The 21,620-nt window shown below is 45.3% G+C and overlaps 1 protein-coding gene and 1 long non-coding RNA gene across 6 annotated transcripts in view; one reads left to right on the plus strand and one right to left on the minus strand.

The window, feature by feature from the left end:
- Positions 1-11,672, minus strand: part of LOC106583822 (MAP kinase-activated protein kinase 2) — a 47,056-nt gene extending 35,384 nt beyond the window's left edge. For all 3 annotated transcript variants that reach the window (XR_014382236.1, XM_014168421.3, XM_014168419.3), the window contains exon 1: positions 10,031-11,672. Coding sequence is in view for 2 of the 3 variants with exons in the window: in XM_014168421.3 (XP_014023896.3) it covers positions 10,031-10,276 (246 nt within the window). In the remaining variant the exon portion in view is untranslated. The remainder of the gene's footprint in view (positions 1-10,030) is intronic.
- A 2,754-nt stretch (positions 11,673-14,426) lies between these two features.
- LOC145862658 (uncharacterized) lies at positions 14,427-18,565 on the plus strand. 3 transcript variants are annotated; one of them, XR_014382239.1, is made up of 4 exons: positions 14,427-15,133; positions 15,278-15,406; positions 16,568-16,730; positions 16,985-18,565. It is a non-coding gene; the product is annotated as an uncharacterized LOC145862658 (long non-coding RNA). The 3 variants fall into 3 exon arrangements; XR_014382238.1 differs by having other exon boundaries at positions 14,428-15,137; XR_014382237.1 differs by having other exon boundaries at positions 14,431-15,406.
- Positions 18,566-21,620: the final 3,055 nt, after the last annotated feature.

A 21,620-nucleotide genomic window follows, 5' to 3' on the forward strand; every position in this document is an offset into this window, starting at 1 on the left:
AGGAAAGTTGTTTGAAATGTTTGGACCAAGTTTACCGGTAAATTATTAGATACTTTGTAGGCATGTTGGGCGAGTTGAAACCGGTGTATTTCTGAATCAAACGCGCCAAATAAATGGACATTTTGGGGATATAAAGAAGGAATTTATCGAACAAAATGGACCATTTGTGATGTTTCTGGGACATTTTGGAGTGCCAACAGAAGAAGATCTTCAAAGGTAAGGCATGAATTATATCGTTATTTCTGTCTTTTGTCGCGCACCTGCCTGGTTGAAATCTGATTTTCATGTGTTTGTATGCGGGGTGCTGTCCTCAGATAATCGCATGGTCTGCTTTGGCCGTGAAGCCTTTTTGAAATCTGACACCGCGGCTGGATTAACAAGAAGTTAAACTGTATTTTGACGTATAACACTTGTATGTTTTATGAATTCTTATTATGAGTATTTCTGCTTTTGAATTTGGCGCGCTGCAATTTCACTGGATGTTGTCAAAGCAATCCCGTTAATGGGATTCGAGCGGGAATAGGGGTGAAGGGATCCCTAAGAGTTTTGTAATATTGGCAATTGATGTAGAAAAAAAACAAAAAAAAAAAACACTTTCCTACATTTCCGAGCAGCAGGTCGAGGTGCACAGGTACGCGCTTCTCCCTCAACGTTATCAGGAAAGAGAAACCAGACACATTCTCACGCGGAACACTCCAAACAAAAAGACCATGAGGAAACTGACAAATCTCCTACATGATGGTTATGAAATACACCAAAAAAATTAAAAAATAAATGTGCGTTTCTCACAAGTGTAGCAGGTTGTGAACTGCTGCAAACAACGCTTCCACTGAGAATGACAACGGTAAATGACTGTAATTAATATATGCAATAACAGAAATGAATGTAACCAAATGACGGGGATTAACGGTACCTTTACTACTGGGGACATATGTAAATGGGGAATTGCTCAAAAATAAAAAAATAAATAAACAGTTGAAGGGCAAACAATGCAGTAATTGAAAATGAACGCGCAAGAATTGGCGGGAGACAGCTGAGCCATTTTGGATTGAGACTTCACCACATACCTCTCCCCTTCTTCTTCTTCTCTCATCATTTAAAATTTTACTCAAGACATCTTATCCTCACACATATTTGAGATGTTTTTCCACTGACGGCCGCAACTCAATAAAAGCAGCTTTTGCCCTTTTTCGTGCTGCCCAAATTACGACCTTCCTAAATAGGCCTACGAGCATGTGATATGAAACAATCTCGAGCCATTTTAAAAAGCTAATGATCCTCGATTCCTCTGTGACTAAGTTATGCTTTCTGGTGAAATATTAAGAATGATTTAAATGTATTTCTGTATAGACAGACAGTAATTATATAACTTTGGCAAATGTATTTCCATTTACTGGACCCACCACTATATCATTTCTCTCCTGTTCTATTGGTTTTCATATCAACTTTCTTTTGTTGTCCAGAAGTCAAAATGCACAATCCTGGTCATATTACCAACCCATCATAGTTGTTGATAACCTGTCTGGGCTAGGGGGCAGTATTTTCACGGCCGGATGAAAAATGTACCCAAATTAAACAGGTTACTACTCGGGCCCAGGAACTAGAATATGCATATTATTAGTAGATCTGGATAGAAAACACTCTGAAGTTTCTAAAACTGTTTGAATGGTGTCCGAGTATAACAGAACTCATATGGCAGGCAAAAACCTGAGAAAATTCCAAGCAGGAAGTGGAAAGTCAGAATTGTAGTTCTTCTTTTGATTCTCTATCGAAGCTACAGTGTCTGTGGGGGACATTCACTCGCCAATGTAAAATGCTGTTTTTGGATATAAATATGAACTTTATTGAACAGAACATACATGTATTGTATAACATAATGTCCTAGGAGTGTCATCTGATGAAGATCGCCAAAGGTTAGTGCTTCATTTAGCTGTGTTTTGGGTTTTATTGACACATGTCCTTGCTTGGAAAATGGCTGTGTGATTATTTTTGTCTATGTACTCTCCTAACATAATCTAATGTTTTGCTTTCGCTGTAAGGCCTTTTTGAAATCGGACAATGTGGTTAGATTAACGAGAAGTTTATCATTAAAATGGTGTAAAATAGTTCTATGTTTGAGAAAGTTAAATTATGACATTTTGTTGTTTTTGAATTTTCCACCCTGATATTTCACTGGCTGTGTCCCGCAGGTGGGACGCTGTCGTCCCACCTAGCCCATAGAAGTTAATGGATTCCCCCTCTTTCTAAGTTTCTAATATATATTTTCGTCTCTGTCACATATGGAACTGCTATCAGGTGCTCTGTCCAGAATGGTGTTATCCCAGGTGCCCTGTCCAGAATGGTGTTTTCCCAGGTGCCCTGTCCAGAATGGTGTTTTCCCAGGTGCCCTGTCCAGAATGGTGTTTTCCCAGGTGCCCTGTCCAGAATGGTGTTATCCCAGGTGCCCTGTCCAGAATGGTGTTATCCCAGGTGCCCTGTCCAGAATGGTGTTTTCCCAGGTGCCCTGTCCAGAATGGTGTTTTCCCAGGTGCCCTGTCCAGAATGGTGTTTTCCCAGGTGCCCTGTCCAGAATGGTGTTTTCCCAGGTGCCCTGTCCAGAATGGTGTTTTCCCAGGTGCCCTGTCCAGAATGGTGTTTTCCCAGGTGCCCTGTCCAGAATGGTGTTTTCACGCAAATTGCATTTTGGCAAATGTTTGAAAATGCCGTTTTATTAGATGCTTCATTAATAAAAGCATTACCATAATCAACAAGTGACTTCTGTCAATCTTACAGGTCACGTTGTTCCGGCACCACATTTTCCCCTAACAGAAGCCCTGTCCCTCTGTGCACGCACACACGCACACACACACACACACACACACACACACACACACACACACACACACACACACACACACACACACACACACACACACACACACACACACACACACACACACACACACACACACACACACACACACACACACACGACGGAGAGGAGAGGAAGTGAAAGCAGAGTGTTTAGTGAAGACGGGTGGAGCTGTCAAGAGAAACACTTACTCCCTCAACAAGAAAATAGACCCAACATTCATTAGAAGATGGTGGCTGACCACCGAACATCGGCCACCATTTCCTGTTGATTTTCCGGGTTTATTCCAACATGTTGTAGCTGTCTGCTGTAGTAGGCTACCGGAAGCATCTCTAATGTAGAGTTTGGTTCTTAGTCCGAGGCCTTTGATTTCTCCTCGGTCCATGCCGTATCACATAAACACATATCTCTCTCTTCCCTCTCTCAGTCTCTCTCGCTTCCCTCTCTCAGTCTCTCTCGCTTCCCTCTCTCAGTCTCTCTCGCTTCCCTCTCTCAGTCTCTCTCGCTTCCCTCTCTCAGTCTCTCTCGCTTCCCTCTCTCAGTCTCTCTCGCTTCCCTCTCTCAGTCTCTCTCGCTTCCCTCTCTCAGTCTCTCTCGCTTCCCTCTCTCAGTCTCTCTCGCTTCCCTTTCTCAGTCTCTCTCGCTTCCCTTTCTCAGTCTCTCGCTTCCCTTTCTCAGTCTCTCGCTTCCCTTTCTCAGTCTCTCGCTTCCCTTTCTCAGTCTCTCGCTTCCCTTTCTCAGTCTCTCGCTTCCCTTTCTCAGTCTCTCTCGCTTCCCTTTCTCAGTCTCTCTCGCTTCCCTTTCTCAGTCTCTCTCGCTTCCCTTTCTCAGTCTCTCGCTTCCCTTTCTCAGTCTCTCGCTTCCCTTTCTCAGTCTCTCGCTTCCCTTTCTCAGTCTCTCTCTCTTCCCTTTCTCTGATGGATACTAATCTGCAGTGTAATAAACCTGGTGTGTAGCTGATATCTGTTTCACTGCTTTGACAGATATCCCATCAGGTGTCAGCAGAGCTTACCTGGATGGGCAGAGCAGTGATGTTACCAGCAGCTCTCCAGGCAGTCTGTGACACACTCTCTGGCATAAGAGCTGTAGTCCCCATCCATCAACACACAAACACACACGGTCTACCGAAACTTCTGTACTTTTTAGATACTAAAATCTGTTAGTTTCGGTACTTATGAAGAATGTGTCAAACCTGTCTACATCAGAGCAGCAGACCCCTTATCATAGTGCACCCTGCCTGCTCCACCAACTCACTGCTAGCCTGGGAGTCTGGGCTGCACCCTGCCTGCTCCACAAACTCACTATTAGCCTGGGAGTCTGGGCTGCACTCTGCCTGCTCCAACAACTCACTATTAGCCTGGGAGTCTGGGCTGCACCCTGCCTCCTCCACTAACTCACTGCTAGCCTGGGAGTCTGGGCTGTATCATGTTAGCTCCACTAACTAACTGCTAGCCTGGGAGTCTGGGCTGTATCATGTTAGCTCCACTAACTAACTGCTAGCCTGGGAGTCTGGGCTGTATCATGTTAGCTCCACTAACTCACTGCTAGCCTGGGAGTCTGGGCTGCATCATGTTAGCTCCACTAACTCACTGCTAGCCTGGGAGTCTGGGCTGCATCATGTTAGCTCCACTAACTCACTGCTAGCCTGGGAGTCTGGGCTGCACTCTGCCTGCTCCAACAACTCACTGCTAGCCTGGGAGTCTGGGCTGCACCCTGCCTGCTCCACAAACTCACTGCTAGCCTGGGAGTCTGGGCTGCATCATGTTAGCTCCACTAACTCACTGCTAGCCTGGGAGTCTGGGCTGCACTCTGCCTGCTCCAACAACTCACTGCTAGCCTGGGAGTCTGGGCTGCACCCTGCCTGCTCCACAAACTCACTGCTAGCCTGGGAGTCTGGGCTGCATCATGTTAGCTCCACTAACTCACTGCTAGCCTGGGAGTCTGGGCTGCATCACGTTAGCTCCACTAACTCACTGCTAGCCTGGGAGTCTGGGCTGCATCATGTTAGCTCCACTAACTCACTGCTAGCCTGTACTGGGAGTCTGGGCTGCATCATGTTAGCTCCACTAACTCACTGCTAGCCTGTACTGGGAGTCTGGGCTGCATCATGTTAGCTCCACTAACTCACTGCTAGCCTGTACTGGGAGTCTGGGCTGCATCATGTTAGCTCCACTAACTCACTGCTAGCCTGTACTGGGAGTCTGGGCTGCATCATGTTAGCTCCACTAACTCACTGCTAGCCTGTACTGGGAGTCTGGGCGGCATCATCTTAGCTCCACCAACTAACTGCTAGCCTGTACTGGGAGTCTGGGCTGCATCATGTTAGCTCACTAACTCACTGCTAGCCTGTACTGGGAGTCTGGGCTGCATCATGTTAGCTCCACTAACTCACTGCTAGCCTGTACTGGGAGTCTGGGCGGCATCATCTTAGCTCCACCAACTAACTGCTAGCCTGTACTGGGAGTCTGGGCTGCATCATGTTAGCTCACTAACTCACTGCTAGCCTGTACTGGGAGTCTGGGCTGCATCATGTTAGCTCCACTAACTCACTGCTAGCCTGTACTGGGAGTCTGGGCTGTATCATGTTAGCTCCACTAACTCACTGCTAGCCTGTACTGGGAGTCTGGGCTGTATCATGTTAGCTCCACTAACTCACTGCTAGCGTGGGAGTCTGGGCTGCGTCATGTTAGCTCCACTAACTCACTGCTAGCCTGCACTGGGTTATATGTGTATCATGTTAGCTCCATTAACTCACTGCTAGCCTGGGCTGGGTTATATGTGTATCATGTGTAGTAGGCCTACCTCAACTCATTGTAAAGGGTTTAGCTCTTGGGTAGAGGGCAGTATTTTCACGTCCGGATGAAAAGTGTGCCCAAAGTAAACTGCCTGTTACTCAGGCCCAGAAGCTAAATATTTCATACAAATATTTACACATGTTAAGTTTGCTTAAAATAAACGCAGTTGACAGTGAGAGGACGTTTCCTTTATTGCTGAGTTTATATACCATGGGTTATATGTGTAGTCCTACCTATATACCATGGGTTATATGTGTAGGCCTACCTATGTACCATGGGTTATATGTGTAGGCCTACCTATGTACCATGGGTTAAACGTGTGGGCCTACCTATGTACCATGGGTTAAACGTGTGGGCCTACCTATGTACCATGGGTTATACGTGTGGGCCTACCTATGTACCATGGGTTATACGTGTAGGCCTACCTATGTACCATGGGTTATACGTGTAGGCCTACCTATGTACCACGGGTTATACGTGTAGGCCTACCTATGTACCATGGGTTATACGTGTAGGCCTACCTATGTACCATGGGTTATACGTGTAGGCCTACCTATGTACCACGGGTTATACGTGTAGGCCTACCTATGTACCATGGGTTATACGTGTGGGCTGGAGGTCTGCTGGGTGCAGGGTTCTGTTTCAGCCCAGCAATAACACACCTGATACAACTTAGCAAATCAAATGAGTTGAAAATCAAGTGTGCTATTGCTGGTCTGGAATAGAAATCTGTTCCCCCAGTAGATCTATTACTGGTCTGGAATAGAAGTCTGCTCCCCCCAGTAGATCTATTACTGGTCTGGAATAGAAGTCTGCTCCCCCCAGTAGATCTATTACTGGTCTGGAATAGAAGTCTGCTCCCCCCAGTAGATCTATTACTGGTCTGGAATAGAAGTCTGCTCCCCCCAGTAGATCTATTACTGGTCTGGAATAGAAGTCTGCTCCCCCAGTAGATCTATTACTGGTCTGGAATAGAAGTCTGCTCCCCCAGTAGATCTATTACTGGTCTGGAATAGAAGTCTGCTCCCCCAGTAGATCTATTACTGGTCTGGAATAGAAGTCTGCTCCCCCAGTAGATCTATTACTGGTCTGGAATAGAAGTCTGCTTCCCCCAGTAGATCTATTACTGGTCTGGAATAGAAGTCTGTTCCCCCAGTAGATCTATTACTGGTCTGGAATAGAAGTCTGTTCCCCCAGTAGATCTATTACTGGTCTGGAATAGAAGTCTGCTCCCCCAGTAGATCTATTACTGGTCTGGAATAGAAGTCTGCTCCCCCCAGTAGATCTATTGCTGGTCTGGAATAGAAGTCTGCTCCCCCAGTAGATCTATTACTGGTCTGGAATAGAAGTCTGCTCCCCCCAGTAGATCAGGGATAAGTGGTTGGCCACCGCTGGTACGGAGTTTTATTTGTTCATCTGAAATGATGATTTAGTAATGATAGCCAACTCCATAATCTGTTATTGTTTAGACCAGGGGTCACCAACACGGTGCCCGCGGGCACCAGGTCGCCCCCAGGGACCACATGAGTCGCCCGCAGGCCTGGTCTAAAAATAGTGAGCTGCGTCTGAAATTTAATTGTATTCTGTTGCCATTCTTTTTAATCACAACTTGCATTTATATATATTTAAAAATGACAATATTTGAAAAATATTTTCATTATACATGAGTTTAGATTATAGGTCGACCGATTAATCGGAACGGCCGATTAATCAGGGCCGATTTCAAGTTTTCATAACAATCGGTAATCTGTATTTTTGGCCATGTCACTGAAAGAAAAAAAACGTTTGATTTCGAGATGATAGTTTCCGGATTCGACCATATTAATGACCCAAGGCTCGTATTTCTGTGTGTTTATTATATTATAATTAAGTCTATGATTTGATAGAGCAGTCTGACTGAGTGGTGGTAGGCAGCAGCAGGCTCGTAAGCATTCATTCAAAACAGCCCTTCGCTGTGCTTCAAGCATTGCGCTGTTTATGACTTCAACCTGGGTGGGTATAATTTGTGGAACGTTCCAACAGGAATCCCCCCCCCCCCCGAGGACTGGAGTTACCCATCCCTGAGCTAGATACTGGCCTCACGTTTAGGTAAATATAATACTGTTTTATTACAAACGTTGTTGGCTTTATAATCGTGAGAGGAATTGAACTAGCTAGTAACTCTCGGGTAGCTAGTTATACCTAGGTAGGTTAAGCAGACTTTACTCAAAACAAACCAAACTGTGGCTTGCTTCTGGTCCCTCATGCTAGCCTTTACAGTCAAATATCATTCCAGAAATGTTAAAATGAAAAAAAAATGAATATATGGCCAGCATTGTATACAATTCCTCCTGTTGCTCCAGTTGATCTTCAAATAACAAGAGAAATGCTGTGAAAACCAGCGCATTGCAAACATTCCAAAATGTTTAGTCAGCAGTGATTGTTTTGTTGACATTTAGTCCTCGCTGTAGCCCCTACAGCGCCAACCCGGCGAGCTGTAGCCCCTACAGCGCCAACCCGGCGAGCTGTAGCCCCTACAGCGCTAACCCGGCGAGCTGTAGCCCCTACAGCGCTAACCCGGCGAGCTGTAGCTCCTACAGCGCTAACCCGGCGAGCTGTAGCCCCTACAGCGCTAACCCGGCGAGCTGTAGCCCCTACAGCGCTAACCCGGCGAGCTGTAGCTCCTACAGCGCTAACCCGGCGAGCTGTAGCTCCTACAGCGCTAACCCGGCGAGCTGTAGCTCCTACAGCGCTAACCCGGCGAGCTGTAGCCCCTACAGCGCTAACCCGGCGAGCTGTAGCCCCTACAGCGCTAACCCGGCGAGCTGTAGCCCCTACAGCGCTAACCTGGCGAGCTGCAGCTCCTACAGCGCTAACCTGGCGAGCTGTAGCTCCTACAGCGCTAACCCGGCGAGCTGTAGCCCCTACAGCGCTAACCCGGCGAGCTGTAGCCCCTACAGCGCTAACCCGGCGAGCTGTAGCCCCTACAGCGCTAACCCGGCGAGCTGTAGCCCCTACAGCGCTAACCCGGCGAGCTGTAGCCCCTACAGCGCTAACCTGGCGAGCTGTAGCTCCTACAGCGCTAACCCGGCGAGCTGTAGCCCCTACAGCGCTAACCCGGCGAGCTGTAGCCCCTACAGCGCTAACCCGGCGAGCTGTAGCCCCTACAGCGCTAACCCGGCGAGCTGTAGCAAGGCATTTGATTGGTTTGACGTGCTTTGAGGAGTCATTGATTTACACCGAGTTCCAACCCTTTTTCAGCTGATTTCTGCCAGGGAACTTCCCCGGGCTTCTCGTTTTAGGGAAGCCTGTTTCATGACGAGGTTATGAGCAGACAGTGTCTCACACACACACCAGTCAGTCTGTTCTACATGCCTGGGGATGTCACCAGACAGTGATTCAGTGTAATGTAGCTCCCTGTTGAAGTCAGCTACTGTCGGGAGACAAGCTGGCATGGCAGGACTTGTTCTAACCGTGTAATGAAATAATTCATAGCTAGAATTTACTACTTCTGTCTTTCTACTGTCAGGACTATATCAAATGATTGTGGCCTTTAGTCTGGACGACCAGTAGCTGGATCAGATAACCATGAACTACTAGAACTATGACTTCATAACAGCGTTTATGGTCTGGTTAGAAACAACACTAGCCGAACCTACATCAGCCTTCTCCAACTGGTCCCGGACAACTACTTGATGTGCAGGTATTTTCTCAAGCCCGTCACTAAAACACCGGATTGAACTAGGCCTAATTGTTGTCTAACCTTAAAATGTTCTGCAACATTCTCGAACAGACTTACATTTGCACTGTTTGTTGGGTATGGCGATTGTGTGGCTTGAAACAATGAGTGATGTATTTAAAATTAAAAATAAATTTTAAAAAGGGCAGTGGCCGTGGTGACAGGGTCCCCAACCCCTCCTCAATTTTCAACTTGTCGTTCAGAACACCAGCGTTTTCATTTAAACTTTAACTTTGTAAAATGAAAAAATATTTTTTGTATAGTGATGACATCACAGCAGTTTTGAGAGAGCAGAGTGATCAATAAGACCTATCAGATCTGCTGTCCATCATTACAATTTGTTCTTAATTAACTGACTTGCCTAGTTAAATAAAAAAGGTTAACAAAACAGGAGAGAATAATGAGAAGGAAAAGCTGCTTTTGTCCTCAACACACCTACATTTAAAATGTTGATCGTTTACTCCTCAGTTACAACTGGGTACAACAAACATGTCAGTTAGTTACTGTCAACAACAACAACAATAACAATAACAACAAAAATGACAAGAGTCGCACTGTTTCAACAAAACTATAGCGGGACATTGAAAGTGTAACTAAAATAATGTCTTATTCAACAGACTACTAGATATGTATAACAAACTAACCCGTTTAATTTATTGATATTACCTTGAGGGCGTATTTATCTCCGCTCTTCTTGTGAAAGATCTCCAGCACCCTTCCATTGATACCGTGTCCCAGTACTTGACTGGTCACTTTATACTCGTCCGTTATTGCGTTTTTCTTGATCTGTAGGGTCGGTTTCACATGGAACTGTGAGAGGTGACCCGAAGGGACTGGGTTAGGTTGACCCACCGGGTTAGCTGGGCCCTGAGCCGGGGGAAACAGAGGCTGGGTCCCGGTGTTGGACAACATACTGGGACAGAACTTTCCTTCTCTCTCTCTCTCTGTCGGTCGGTCTCTCCTTCCTGGGTTACAGGTAGGTAGTTGGTCTCCGAAAGTGAAGTTTGGATCCTCAACAAAAAAGGACAGTGAGTTTTGAAAATAAGTCCGATAAAAAAAACAAAAATGTTCACGATAACGTTATAGTAGTCCAGGTTGAAGTGGCTAAATAAATTAGGCCGGTTAGTTAGCTGCTTTAGGCTTGGCTAACGTTAGCTTAAACCCATCTCGGTGGTCCGTCCGCCTATTCCAGGTAGATTCAAACAGATTTCAAGCCGTTTCAAATGGTGTAGGTTATTAATAAACAACTATGGCACTAAGTGCGAAAGTATATTTCAACACCTTGCGGCGTACGATTAAAACACAAACTGACTTGATAAATTTAAAAAAAAAAACACACAAAAACTCAAGACACCAGAGTGCACACTCACAATCCCCGACTTTCCGATAATAGTCACGGTGCGTTCAAGACTACTGAGTTCTCGGGGGGGAAGAAAAAAAAAACCGAGGTAATATCGTGACTTCAGTGATCTTTTAAGTAGGAAAGTTGGAGTTCAAGGAATGCCAGAGTTTCCGAGTTGGATGACCGTTAAAAAAAAATGTCACTCAACTACTTTTCACAGTCGTAACTCGAGTTTCTCAGTTGCCATGAAATCCGAATGTTGGGGATTTCCGAGTTCAAAGTTCCCAAGTTGTCTTGAATGCGGCATCACACGGGGAGGGGTTCCTCTGATGACGTCACGGCACGAGATAATGACGCCGCTGAAAATGTTCTGCGTTCAAGACAACTGGGATCTCGGGGGGGGGGGGGAATGAGGTCAAATCATGACGCCAGTGATCTTTAGGACGGAGCTCTAGGAAGATGCCCGAGTTTCCGACTTGAAATCCCAATTTGGATGATCTTTCAAACTATTTTTTTCCCAGTTTTGGAGCTCGTTTTTCTTTTTTCTCTTCCCCCGAGTATCCAGTTGTTTTGAACGCTTTGAAATCGGAAATGAGATTTCCGAGTTCCCAGGGGTGCTGAACGCGGCAATTGTCCTTCAACTCTGGTTAGCTGCAGCCCAATATGGCGACCGGTGTGTCGAGTGGGTGTGTCGAAAGGGTGGGTGTATAGAAAGCGAATAATCTGATTGGGCAGATTTGTTGCCACTCAAGACCGTTTTGCGTACCTGATTGGGCTTCCTACTGTGTATCATCAAATCAAATTGTATTGGTCACATACACATGGTTAGCAGATGTTATTGCAGGTGTAGCGAAATGCTTGTGTTTCTAGTTCCGACGATGCAGTAATATCTAACATGTAATCTAAAAATTCCCCAACAACTACCTTATACACACAAATCTAAGTAAAGGAATGGAATAAGAATATATATATAAAAAAAAAAAATTTTAAAATCAAATGTATTTATATAGCTCTTCTTACATCAGCTGATATCTCAAAGTGCTGTACAGAAACCCAGCCTAAAACCCCAAACAGCAAGCAATGCAGGTGTAGAAGCACGGTGGCTAGGAAAAACTCCCTAGAAAGGCCAAAACCCTAGGAAGAAACCCAGAGAGGAACCAGGCTATGAGGGGTGGCCAGTCCTCTTCTGGCTGTGCCGGGTGGAGATTATAACAGCACATGGCCTAGATGTTCAAATGTTCATAAATGACCAGCATTGTCAAATAATGATAATCATAGTAGTTGTCGAGGGTGCAACAAGTCAGTAACACAAGAGTAAGTGTCAGTTGGCTTTTTCATAGCCGATCTTTGAGAGTATCTCTACCGCTCCTGCTGTCTCTAGAGAGTTGAAAACAGCAGGTCTGGGACAGGTAGCACGTCCGGTGAACAGGTCAGGGTTCCATAGCTGCAGGCAGAACAGTTGGAACTGGAGCAGCAGCACGGCCAGGTGAACTGGGGACAGCAAGGAGTCATCAAGCCAGGTAGTCCTGAGGCATGGTCCTAGGGCTCAGGTCCTCCGAGAGAGAGAAAGAAAGAAAGAGAAAGAGAGAATTAGAGAGAGCATATTTAAATTCACACAGGACACCGGATAAGACAGGAGAAATACTCCAGATGTAACAGACTGACCTTAGCCCCCCGACACATAAACTACTGCAGCATAAATACTGGAGGCTGAGACAGGAGGGGTCAGGAGACACTGTGGCCCCATCCGATGAAACCCCCAGACAGGGCCAAACAGGTAGGATATAACCCCACCCACTTTGCCAAAGCACAGCCCCCACACCACTAGAGGGATATCTCCAACCACCAACTTACCATCCTGAGACAAGGCCGAGTATAGCCCACAAAGATCTCCGCCACAGCATAGCCCAAGGGGGGGCACCAACCCAGACAGGAAGACCACGTCAGTGACTCAACCCACTCAAGTGACGCACCCCTCCCAGGGACGGCATGGAAGAACACCAGTAAACCAGTGACTCAGCCCCCGTAATAGGGTTAGAGGCAGAGAATCCCAGTGGAAAGAGGGGAAACCGGCCAGGCAGAGACAGCAAGGGCGGTTCGTTGCTCCAGCCTTTCCGTTCACCTTCACACCCTTGGGCCAGAGTACACTTAATCATAGGACCTACTGAAGAGATGTGTCTTCAGTAAAGACTTAAAGGTTGAGACTGAGTCTGCGTCTCTCACATGGGTAGGCAGACTATTCCATAAAAATGGAGCTCTATAGGAGAAAGCCCTGCCTCCAGCTGTTTGCTGAGCAATGACAGAGCGGCATAGGAAAGATGCAATAGATGGTATAAAATACAGTATATACATATGAGATGAGTAATGTAAGATATGTAAACATTATTAAAGTGGCCAATTATTTCAAGTCTATGTATATAGGCAGCAGCCTCTCTGTGTTAATGATGGCTATTTAACAGTCTGATGGCCTTGAGATAGAAGCTGTTTTTCAGTCTCTCGGTCCCAGCTTTGATGCAAATGTACTGATCTCGCCTTCTGGATGATAGCGGGGTGAACAGGCAGTGGCTCGGGTGGTTGTTGTCCTTCATGATCTTTTTGGCCTTCCTGTGACATCGGGTGGTGTTGGGCAGGTAGTTTGCCCCCGGTGATGCGTTGTGCAGACCTCACTACCCTCTGGATAGCCATGCGGTTGTGGGCAGTGCAGTTGCCGAACCAGTTGGTGATGCAGCCCGACAGGATACTCTCAATTGTGCATCTGTAACAGTTTGTGAGGGTTTTAGGTGACAAGTCACATTTCTTCAGCCTCCTGAGGTTGAAGAGGCGCCGTTGTACCATTTCAGTTTGTCCGTGATGTGTACGCCGAGGAACTTAAATCGTTCCCCTTCTCCACTTCTGTCCCGTCGATGTGGATGTGGATGGGGCGGTGCTCCCTCTGCTGTTTCCTGAAGTCCACTATCAGCTCCTTTGTTTTGTTGACGTTGAGTGAGAGGTTATTTTCCTGACACCACACTCCGAGGGCCCTCACCACCTCCCTATAGGCCGTCTCGTCATTGTTGGTAATCAAGACTGCTACTGTTGTGTCGTCTGCAAACTTGATGATTGAGTTGGAGGCGTGCATGGCCACTCAGTCGTGGGTGAACAGGGAGTACAGTAGAGGGCTGAGAACACACCCTTGTGGGGCCCCAGTGTTGAGGATCAGCGGGGTGGAGATGTAGTTACCTACCCTCACCACCTGGGGGCGGCCCATCAGGAAGTCCAGGACCCAATTGTACAGGGCGGGGTCAAGACCCAGGGCCTCCAGCTTAATGATGAGCTTGGAGGGTACTATGGTGTTGAAGGCTGAGCTGTAGTCGATGAACAGCATTCTTACATAGGTATTCCTCTTGTCCAGATGGGATAGGGCAGTGTGCAGTGTGATGGCGAATGCATCGTCTGTGGACCCGTTGGGGCGGTATGCAAACTGAAGTGGGTCTAGGGTGACAGGTGAGGTGATCCTTGACTAGCCCCTCAAAGCACTTCATGATGACAGAATTGAGTTGCAGATTGGTTGCCTCAATACCGTTTTGCGTGTCTGATTGGGCTGCACGGCGAGTCGATAAGCCGGCGACCAGTGTGCACCGGCATTGTATGAACATGTTGACATGAGAGAGGACCGTGATACCACGGCTGTGTCGCCGGCGTTCGCTAACGTGCCAATTCCCCCCCCCCCCCTCCCATGATTTTATTTCAAGTAGGATAGCAGCCTACACAAGAAATAACTCATATTGATCACCGTCCAGATGTCACCTTGACACATACAGTCTACTACTCAACGTGGAGGGCTGAACTGCCACAACACCGAGACACCGTGCCCTTCACACCCGCTTGACAGCACTACTATCCAGTAACCGGAGTTGGAAGTATCTACCTTGTCGTCTTATTCTGTGGATTTGTTTTTTATGGTGGTTGGCAACCAACTTTAAGGTGCATTAGCGCCATCAACTGGACTGGAGTGTGGACCAGAGAAAGGGAAGGTATAAATCCTATCCAATATTATCGTCTCACTACCTCGTAGCCAATTGAGTACCACAGTATGAATCATACTACCAATAAAACCTAGTGGTCAAACCCGGAAATGGTTCCAATCGTTTTTTTTTTTCACCATTCATTTTCCCATAGGGGATTTTAGTACTACTTCATATAAGGTCTGTGTTTCGTGTAGGCTTACCCCCGGCGTGACGTTTTGATAACCGCGAAAATCTCTATCGGACAAAGTAATTTAATATATTCACCTGTAATTAACCCCCCCCCCCCAAAACAAGACTAATTAGCTGCTAATGTGGCTAACACAGAACTACACTTCTTGTCACAAGATTTGATGTCATCCCTCAAGACAAATTTCTCCAAGCAAACTCATCGATAAAGTATCATGTATCCTAGCAAGTAGCGTAGGTATTATATCCTTTTTAGTTTCTCCTGTAAATAATTGATATCGTGTTTCTTGTGTGGTGTTGTTTTGAGCATTTTTCAAATGACCTAGCTAGCTATCTTAACATGTTTTACATATTTTTAATTACCTTCTGCCTTTGTAGCGAACTAGTTAACCTTAGGTCTCTCCGTCGATCAGAAGCAAGGATGGTACTGTGCTATCAACTCCGATTTTATCGTTTTTTTCCCCAACCTCTGTAAGTGAGAGGCATCGCTGGAGCTGTGTGATTAAGGTAATCCCTGTTTGCTAGCTACTAAAAAAGGCATTTTAGTTAGGTCAAAGATCTGTGGTTAACTAGGTGAAAATTGGCTAAATAGCCACCAACTGCATTTACGTGTACAACTCACATTACCTTCTTTTTACAAGTAAAAAGAAAACCAGAATAGGCCAGAAGAATGACAGTTGGGACATTTTTATTGACAAGTCTTCAGTGAGCTAGCCAGCTACTCTTTCACATGGTGAAATGCTAGCTAGCGTTAGCCCACCACAGAAGGGATATTTAACTAGCTAGTTAACGTTAACTCACCGTTCGTGTAGTCAGACTTGCTAACTAACTTTAGGCCGGCACCATGGCAAGGTTAGTTGGTTAGCTAGTATGTCACCACTTAGAAAAGTCTGACTACACGAATGGTGAGCTAATGTTAACTAGTTAGCTAACTAAATATCGCCTGGAAGGCTAGGTAGTTAGGCACCTTGGTTGGCTAGTTAGCTACATTAGCTAAAGTTGACTAGCTAGCTCACAAAATAAATGGTTTTGTTCCACGGCTGCATCTGTTGTACATGACTAATCAAATGACCTGTTCAGTCAGATCGAAATGTCAACAGGGATGGAAATGAATCTAGCCCGAGGCTAGTACTTTTCAGACTGGATAGTAGACAATGTGCCAAACTAGCCTGACACAGCTGTGATATTTTGCTTTTACAAACATCGCATGCCACAGATTTATGACCTGAATGTAGAAATCGTTGTCTGCTGGCCAGTGGCCCAAAATCCTTTGTTACATCCCTGCATGTCAGTCCCATTCATATGATCCCCCTTTAAACACTGTTGGTCCTCCTCAGTGACCTCACGGCTGAGGGTTTTAACTTTCCTCTTGAGAATTATAAGTACAGTCGCATAGCTCAATAGAAATACTAAACCTCTTTTCGGGCAAATAGTAACAGACTGGTCCTGATCATCTGGTTGAGTATTCCAGAACATTCCTCCGTCCCAGTAGAAATGTCCCAATCCACATAGTAAGATTTTAGATGTGCAGATAGACCAAAACTCTGTCTATTTTACTGTCACTCAAGTCAAATCTGTGGGTTATGGTATTTTTTTAATATAGATGTTACCATTTTATTAATCAACTTAGCTAGCTAGTAAAAGTAAATAACAAATGTGTCTTTTCAGATGGGTGGACCGGAAACCCAGTTACAACATTCGGATCTGCAGCTTTCAGTCTCCGGTGGGAAAAGAGAAATGACCCTGTATTTACCAGAAAAGCCAATTCATCCACCGTGTCAGAAGAGGAAGATCCCGGACTGTTGATTGGGAAGCAAGAACAAACAATAAGGCATGAAGATTGGATGTTGAGTGACCAGTTGTCACATTGTCCAAATGCTTTTTTTCTGTCTAGATAAAAAAAAAGGCTGTGATACAGTACTGATGAAATGTCTATTTGGGTTTTTCCAGTCCAACAGCAGTGCATCCCTCAGAACATCCGGTGCCAGTGTAATCCAGTTGTAGAAGGTTACAGCACAATCAAGCCTGTGGACAGACAGGTCAGTAAACTCATCAAATATGTCTATCTTTTCCCCATTGTTTTAGAGATGAGGCGTGGCATGCGGAACATCAGGCTCACCCCAGGAGAAGTAGTTCATGATCAACGCCACTCTCAGGAAGGAGACGATGTACTCGCTCTCGAAAACATTTAAACATCACAGATAGAAATTTGCACTGTGCCAACGAAAAAAAAAAAAAGCAATGTGAATTGTATTGTACTACTGAATGAAACTGAGGAGATGCACTCAGATCAGCCTTTGTGATTGAACTTACGTTAACTATACTGCACAAAATATAAACACAACGTGTAAAGTGTTGGTCCCATGTTTCATGAGCTGAAATAAATTATCCCAGACATTTTCCATACCCACAAAAAAACTTCTCTCAAATTATGTACCCAAATTTGTTTACATCCCTGTTAGTGAGCATTTATCCTTTGCCAAGATAATCCATCCACCTGACAGGTGTGGCATATCAAGAAGCAGATTAAACAGCATGGTCATTACACAGGTGCACCTTGTACTGGGGACAAATAAAAGGCCACTCTAAAATGTGCAGCTTTGTCACACAACACAATGCCACAGATTTCTCAAGTTGTTGGAGCACGTAATTGTCATGCTGAGTGCAGGAATGTCCACCAGAGCTGTTTCCAAATAATGTAATGTTAATTTCTCTACTATAAGCCACCTCCAACGTCCAACCTGCCTCACAACCGGAGGCCACGTGTATGGCGGCGTGTGGGATGTTTATTTGGGAAACCCTTATAAAGTCACGAGGATGGTGAAGAAGGCGTTGGGGAAAGTGGATGCAGTCATAGTAACCAGGAGTGGTATGGCGTTGATATCGTGTAGTCATAGTAACCAGGAGTGGTATGGCGTTGATATCGTGTAGTCATAGTAACCAGGAGTGGTATGGCGTTGATATCGTGTAGTCATAGTAACCAGGAGTGGTATGGCGTTGATATCGTGTAGTCATAGTAACCAGGAGTGGTATGGCGTTGATATCGTGTAGTCATAGTAACCAGGAGTGGTATGGCGTTGATATCGTGTAGGCATAGTAACCAGGAGTGGTATGGCGTTGATATCGTGTAGGCATAGTCTAGTCACTCGTAGGCTCAGTCACTGGTATACTTTTATTTACAAAGCCATTTTGGGTTTACTACCTTTTTATTTGGGCATTTTTATTGTTCAGACATGTGGTGGGTAGTCTCTTCGTTCGCTGGACTTTATCCTGCTAGCTGTTCCAAATGTCCGAACTGAATTTGGCAAAAGGGATTTTATTTACTCTGCGCCATCGGCTTGGAACGCCTTACAAAATACTGTTAAACTGGAAGAACTCGTCCCGATTGATGTTTTTAAATCACTGATGAATGATCTTGTGACTGATTCCCTGACCTGTCAATGTTTTTAATTTGCTGTTTTATGATTTTGTTATACTCTTGTGAATTCTATGGTTTTTACTAGATTACTTGTGGTTTTTCATGTTGTTTGTCTGTAATTTTTGTAATGACTTGGTGCTGCCTATCTTGGCCAGGACGCTCTTGAAAAAGAGATTTTAAATCTCAATGAGCCCTTCCTGTTTAAATAAAGGTTAAATGAAAATAAATAAAATAAATTGTAACCAGGAGTGGTATGGTGTTGATATCGTGTGTATCTAAAGAACAAAAGGCAGTCCCTCCAGGATTTCGCAAAAAAGTTTTTGTGATTTCTGCAGCCAAAAATGCTTGATTTTTGCGGCAGCTTTTATGAAATTCTGCGATACATTTTGCGATGTTTCCCCCCCCCCTCACAGGCCAGGGGGAAAAACGTTGTTGATGTGTGGTTGAATTGGGCCATTTTCCACGGTAACAGTGCAGTAATTGGTCGAAATTGCATAATATGCGCTGATTGGTTGATTTTGCATTGAATTAGTCAGTTAAGAACAAAGTGTTATTTACAATGACGGCCTACCAACAGGCCTCCTGCGGGGACAGGGGATTAAAAATAAATAGAATAAAAATATAGGACAAAACACACATCACGACAAGAGAGACGACACTACACTACATAAAGAGAGACCTAAGACGACAACACAGCATGGCAGCAGCACGTGACAACACAGCATGGTAGCAACACAACATGACGACAACAACATGGCGGCAACACAACATGGCAGCAACACAACACAGGGTACAAACATTATTGGGCACAGGCAACAGCACAAAGCGCAAGAAGGTAGAGACAACAATACATCACACAAAGCAGCCACAACTGTCAGTAAGAGTGTCCATGATTGAGTCTTTGAATGAAGAGATTGTGATAAAATTATCCAGTTTGAGTGTTTTGTTGCAGATCGTTCCAGTCGCTAGCTGCAGCGAACTGAAAAGAGGAGCGACCCAGGGATGTGTGTGCTTTGGTGACCTTTAACAGAATGTGACTGGCAGAACGGATGTTGTATGTGGAGGATGAGGGCTGCAGTAGATATCTCAGATAGGGGGGAGTGAGGCCTAAGAGGGTTTTATAAATAAGCATCAACCAGTGGGTCTTGTGACGGGTAAACAGAGACGACCAGTTTACAGAGGAGTATTGAGTGCAGTGATGTGTCCTGTAAGGAGCATTGGTGGAAAATCTGATAGCCGAATGGTAAAGAACATCTAGCCGCTCAAGAGCCCACTTACCTGTCGATCTATAAATGATGTCTCCGTAATCTAGCATGGGTAGGATGGTCATCTGAATCAGGGTTAGTTTGGCAGCTGGGCTGAAAGAGGAGCGATTTACGATAGATGAAACCAAGTCTAGATTTAACCTTAGCCTGCAGCTTTGATATGTGCTGAGAGAAGGACAGTGTACCGTCTAGCCATACTCCTAAGTACTTGTATGAGGTGACTACCTCAAGCTCTAAACCCTCAGAGGTAGTAATCACACCTGTGGGGAGAGGGGCATTCTTCTTACCAAACCACATGACCTTTGTTTTGGAGGTGTTCAGAACAGGGTTAAGGGCAGAGAAAGCATGTTGGACACTAAGAAAGCTTAGTTGTAGAGCGTTTAACACAAAATCCGGGGAGGGGCCAGCTGAGATAAGACTGTGTCATCTGCATATAAATGGATGAGAGCGCTTCCTACTGCCTGAGCTATGTTATTGTTGTAAATTGAGAAGAGCGTTGGGCCTAGGATCGAGCCTTGGGGTTCTCCCTTGGTGACAGGCAGTGGCTGAGACAGCAGATGTTCTGACTTTATACACTGCACTCTTTGACAGAGGTAGTTAGCAAACCAGGCCAAGGACCCCTCAGAGACACCAATATTCCTTAGCCGGCCCACAAGAATGGAACGGTCTACCATATCAAAAACTTTGGCCAAGTCAATAAAAACAGCAGCACAACATTGTTTAGAGTCAAGGGCAATGGTGACATCATTGAGGACCTTTAAGGTTGCAGTGACACATCCATAACCTGAACAGGAACCCAGATTGCATACCAGAGAGAATACTGTAGACATCAAGAAAGCCAGTCAGTTGATTATTGACACATTTTCCCAACCCTTTTGATAAACAGGGAAAAATAGAAATAGGCCTATAACGGTTAAGATCAGCTTGTCTATGACAAATCAGGACAGGACGTTTCACTGAGCAGCCATTACGAACACAGGCTGTAAAACAGTGATCATTAACATTACATCATCAAAACAGGTCATTACAGAAAACACCAGACTGATACCTATCAGGATTATTTGTGAGGATAACACCACAGAGAGTAGTCTTTTCTGGGTGTTTGGAGTCATACCTTGTGGGATTGGTGATAATCTGAGAAAGATTTAGGGAGTCCCATTGCTTTAGGACTTGGTCAGGTGGTTTAAGCATGTCCCAGTTTAGATCACCTAGCAGGACAAATTCAGACTTAGTGTAAGGAGCCAGGAGAGAGCTTAGGGCAGGTAGGGTACAGGCCAGTGCTGATGGAGGACGATAGCACCCAGCAACAGTCAACAAAGAGCTATTTGAAAGTTTAATACTTAAAACCAGCAAATCAAATTGTTTGGGGACAGACTTGGTGGAGACAACTGAGCACTGAAGGTGATCCTTGGTAAAGATTGCCACTCCACCACCTTTGGAAGATCTGTCTTGCTGAAAAAGGTTATAACCAGAAAGGTTAACATCAGTATTCAAAACACTCTTCCTTAACCAGGTGTCAGTAATGACCAACACATCTGGATTGGAGCTGTGAACCCACACTTTCCATTGATCCATTTTAGGTAATAAGCTTTTAGAGTTAACCAGCAGAAAACCCAGGCTTTTACGAGAGCAGAAATCAGTGAAGCAGATATCAGAGCACAAAGTCAGAATTGGGGCTAGCAACAGTAGATGTGCCAGGGTGTTCATGCACATTTCCAGATATCATCAGCAGTAATACAATCAGGGCACGGCAGAGGACAGGGAGAGCTCTGCAGTGCTGATTTATGACATCTGAATGTGCATCAGATGGCAGCAAGATCATATTGTACAGCAATTTCATCAGGTAACATGAATACAAAGCCAGTGAGAGGTAGGAAGACAACCAGAGAAGACGGTGAAAAGATCACCAGGTGGATCCAAGCAGCAGTGCAGCAGTGCAACGGGAATAGGTGTCACACCCACTTGGGAGAAGCTTTTATTTCTGGAGGCAGATTTCTTGTAGACAATGCCAGTGGATGGACTGAACAGCAGGAGGGGG

The sequence above is a fragment of the Salmo salar genome, chromosome 22, assembly GCF_965601325.2.
Source record: "Salmo salar chromosome 22, fSalSal1, whole genome shotgun sequence".
Taxonomy (NCBI): Eukaryota; Metazoa; Chordata; class Actinopteri; order Salmoniformes; family Salmonidae; genus Salmo; species Salmo salar.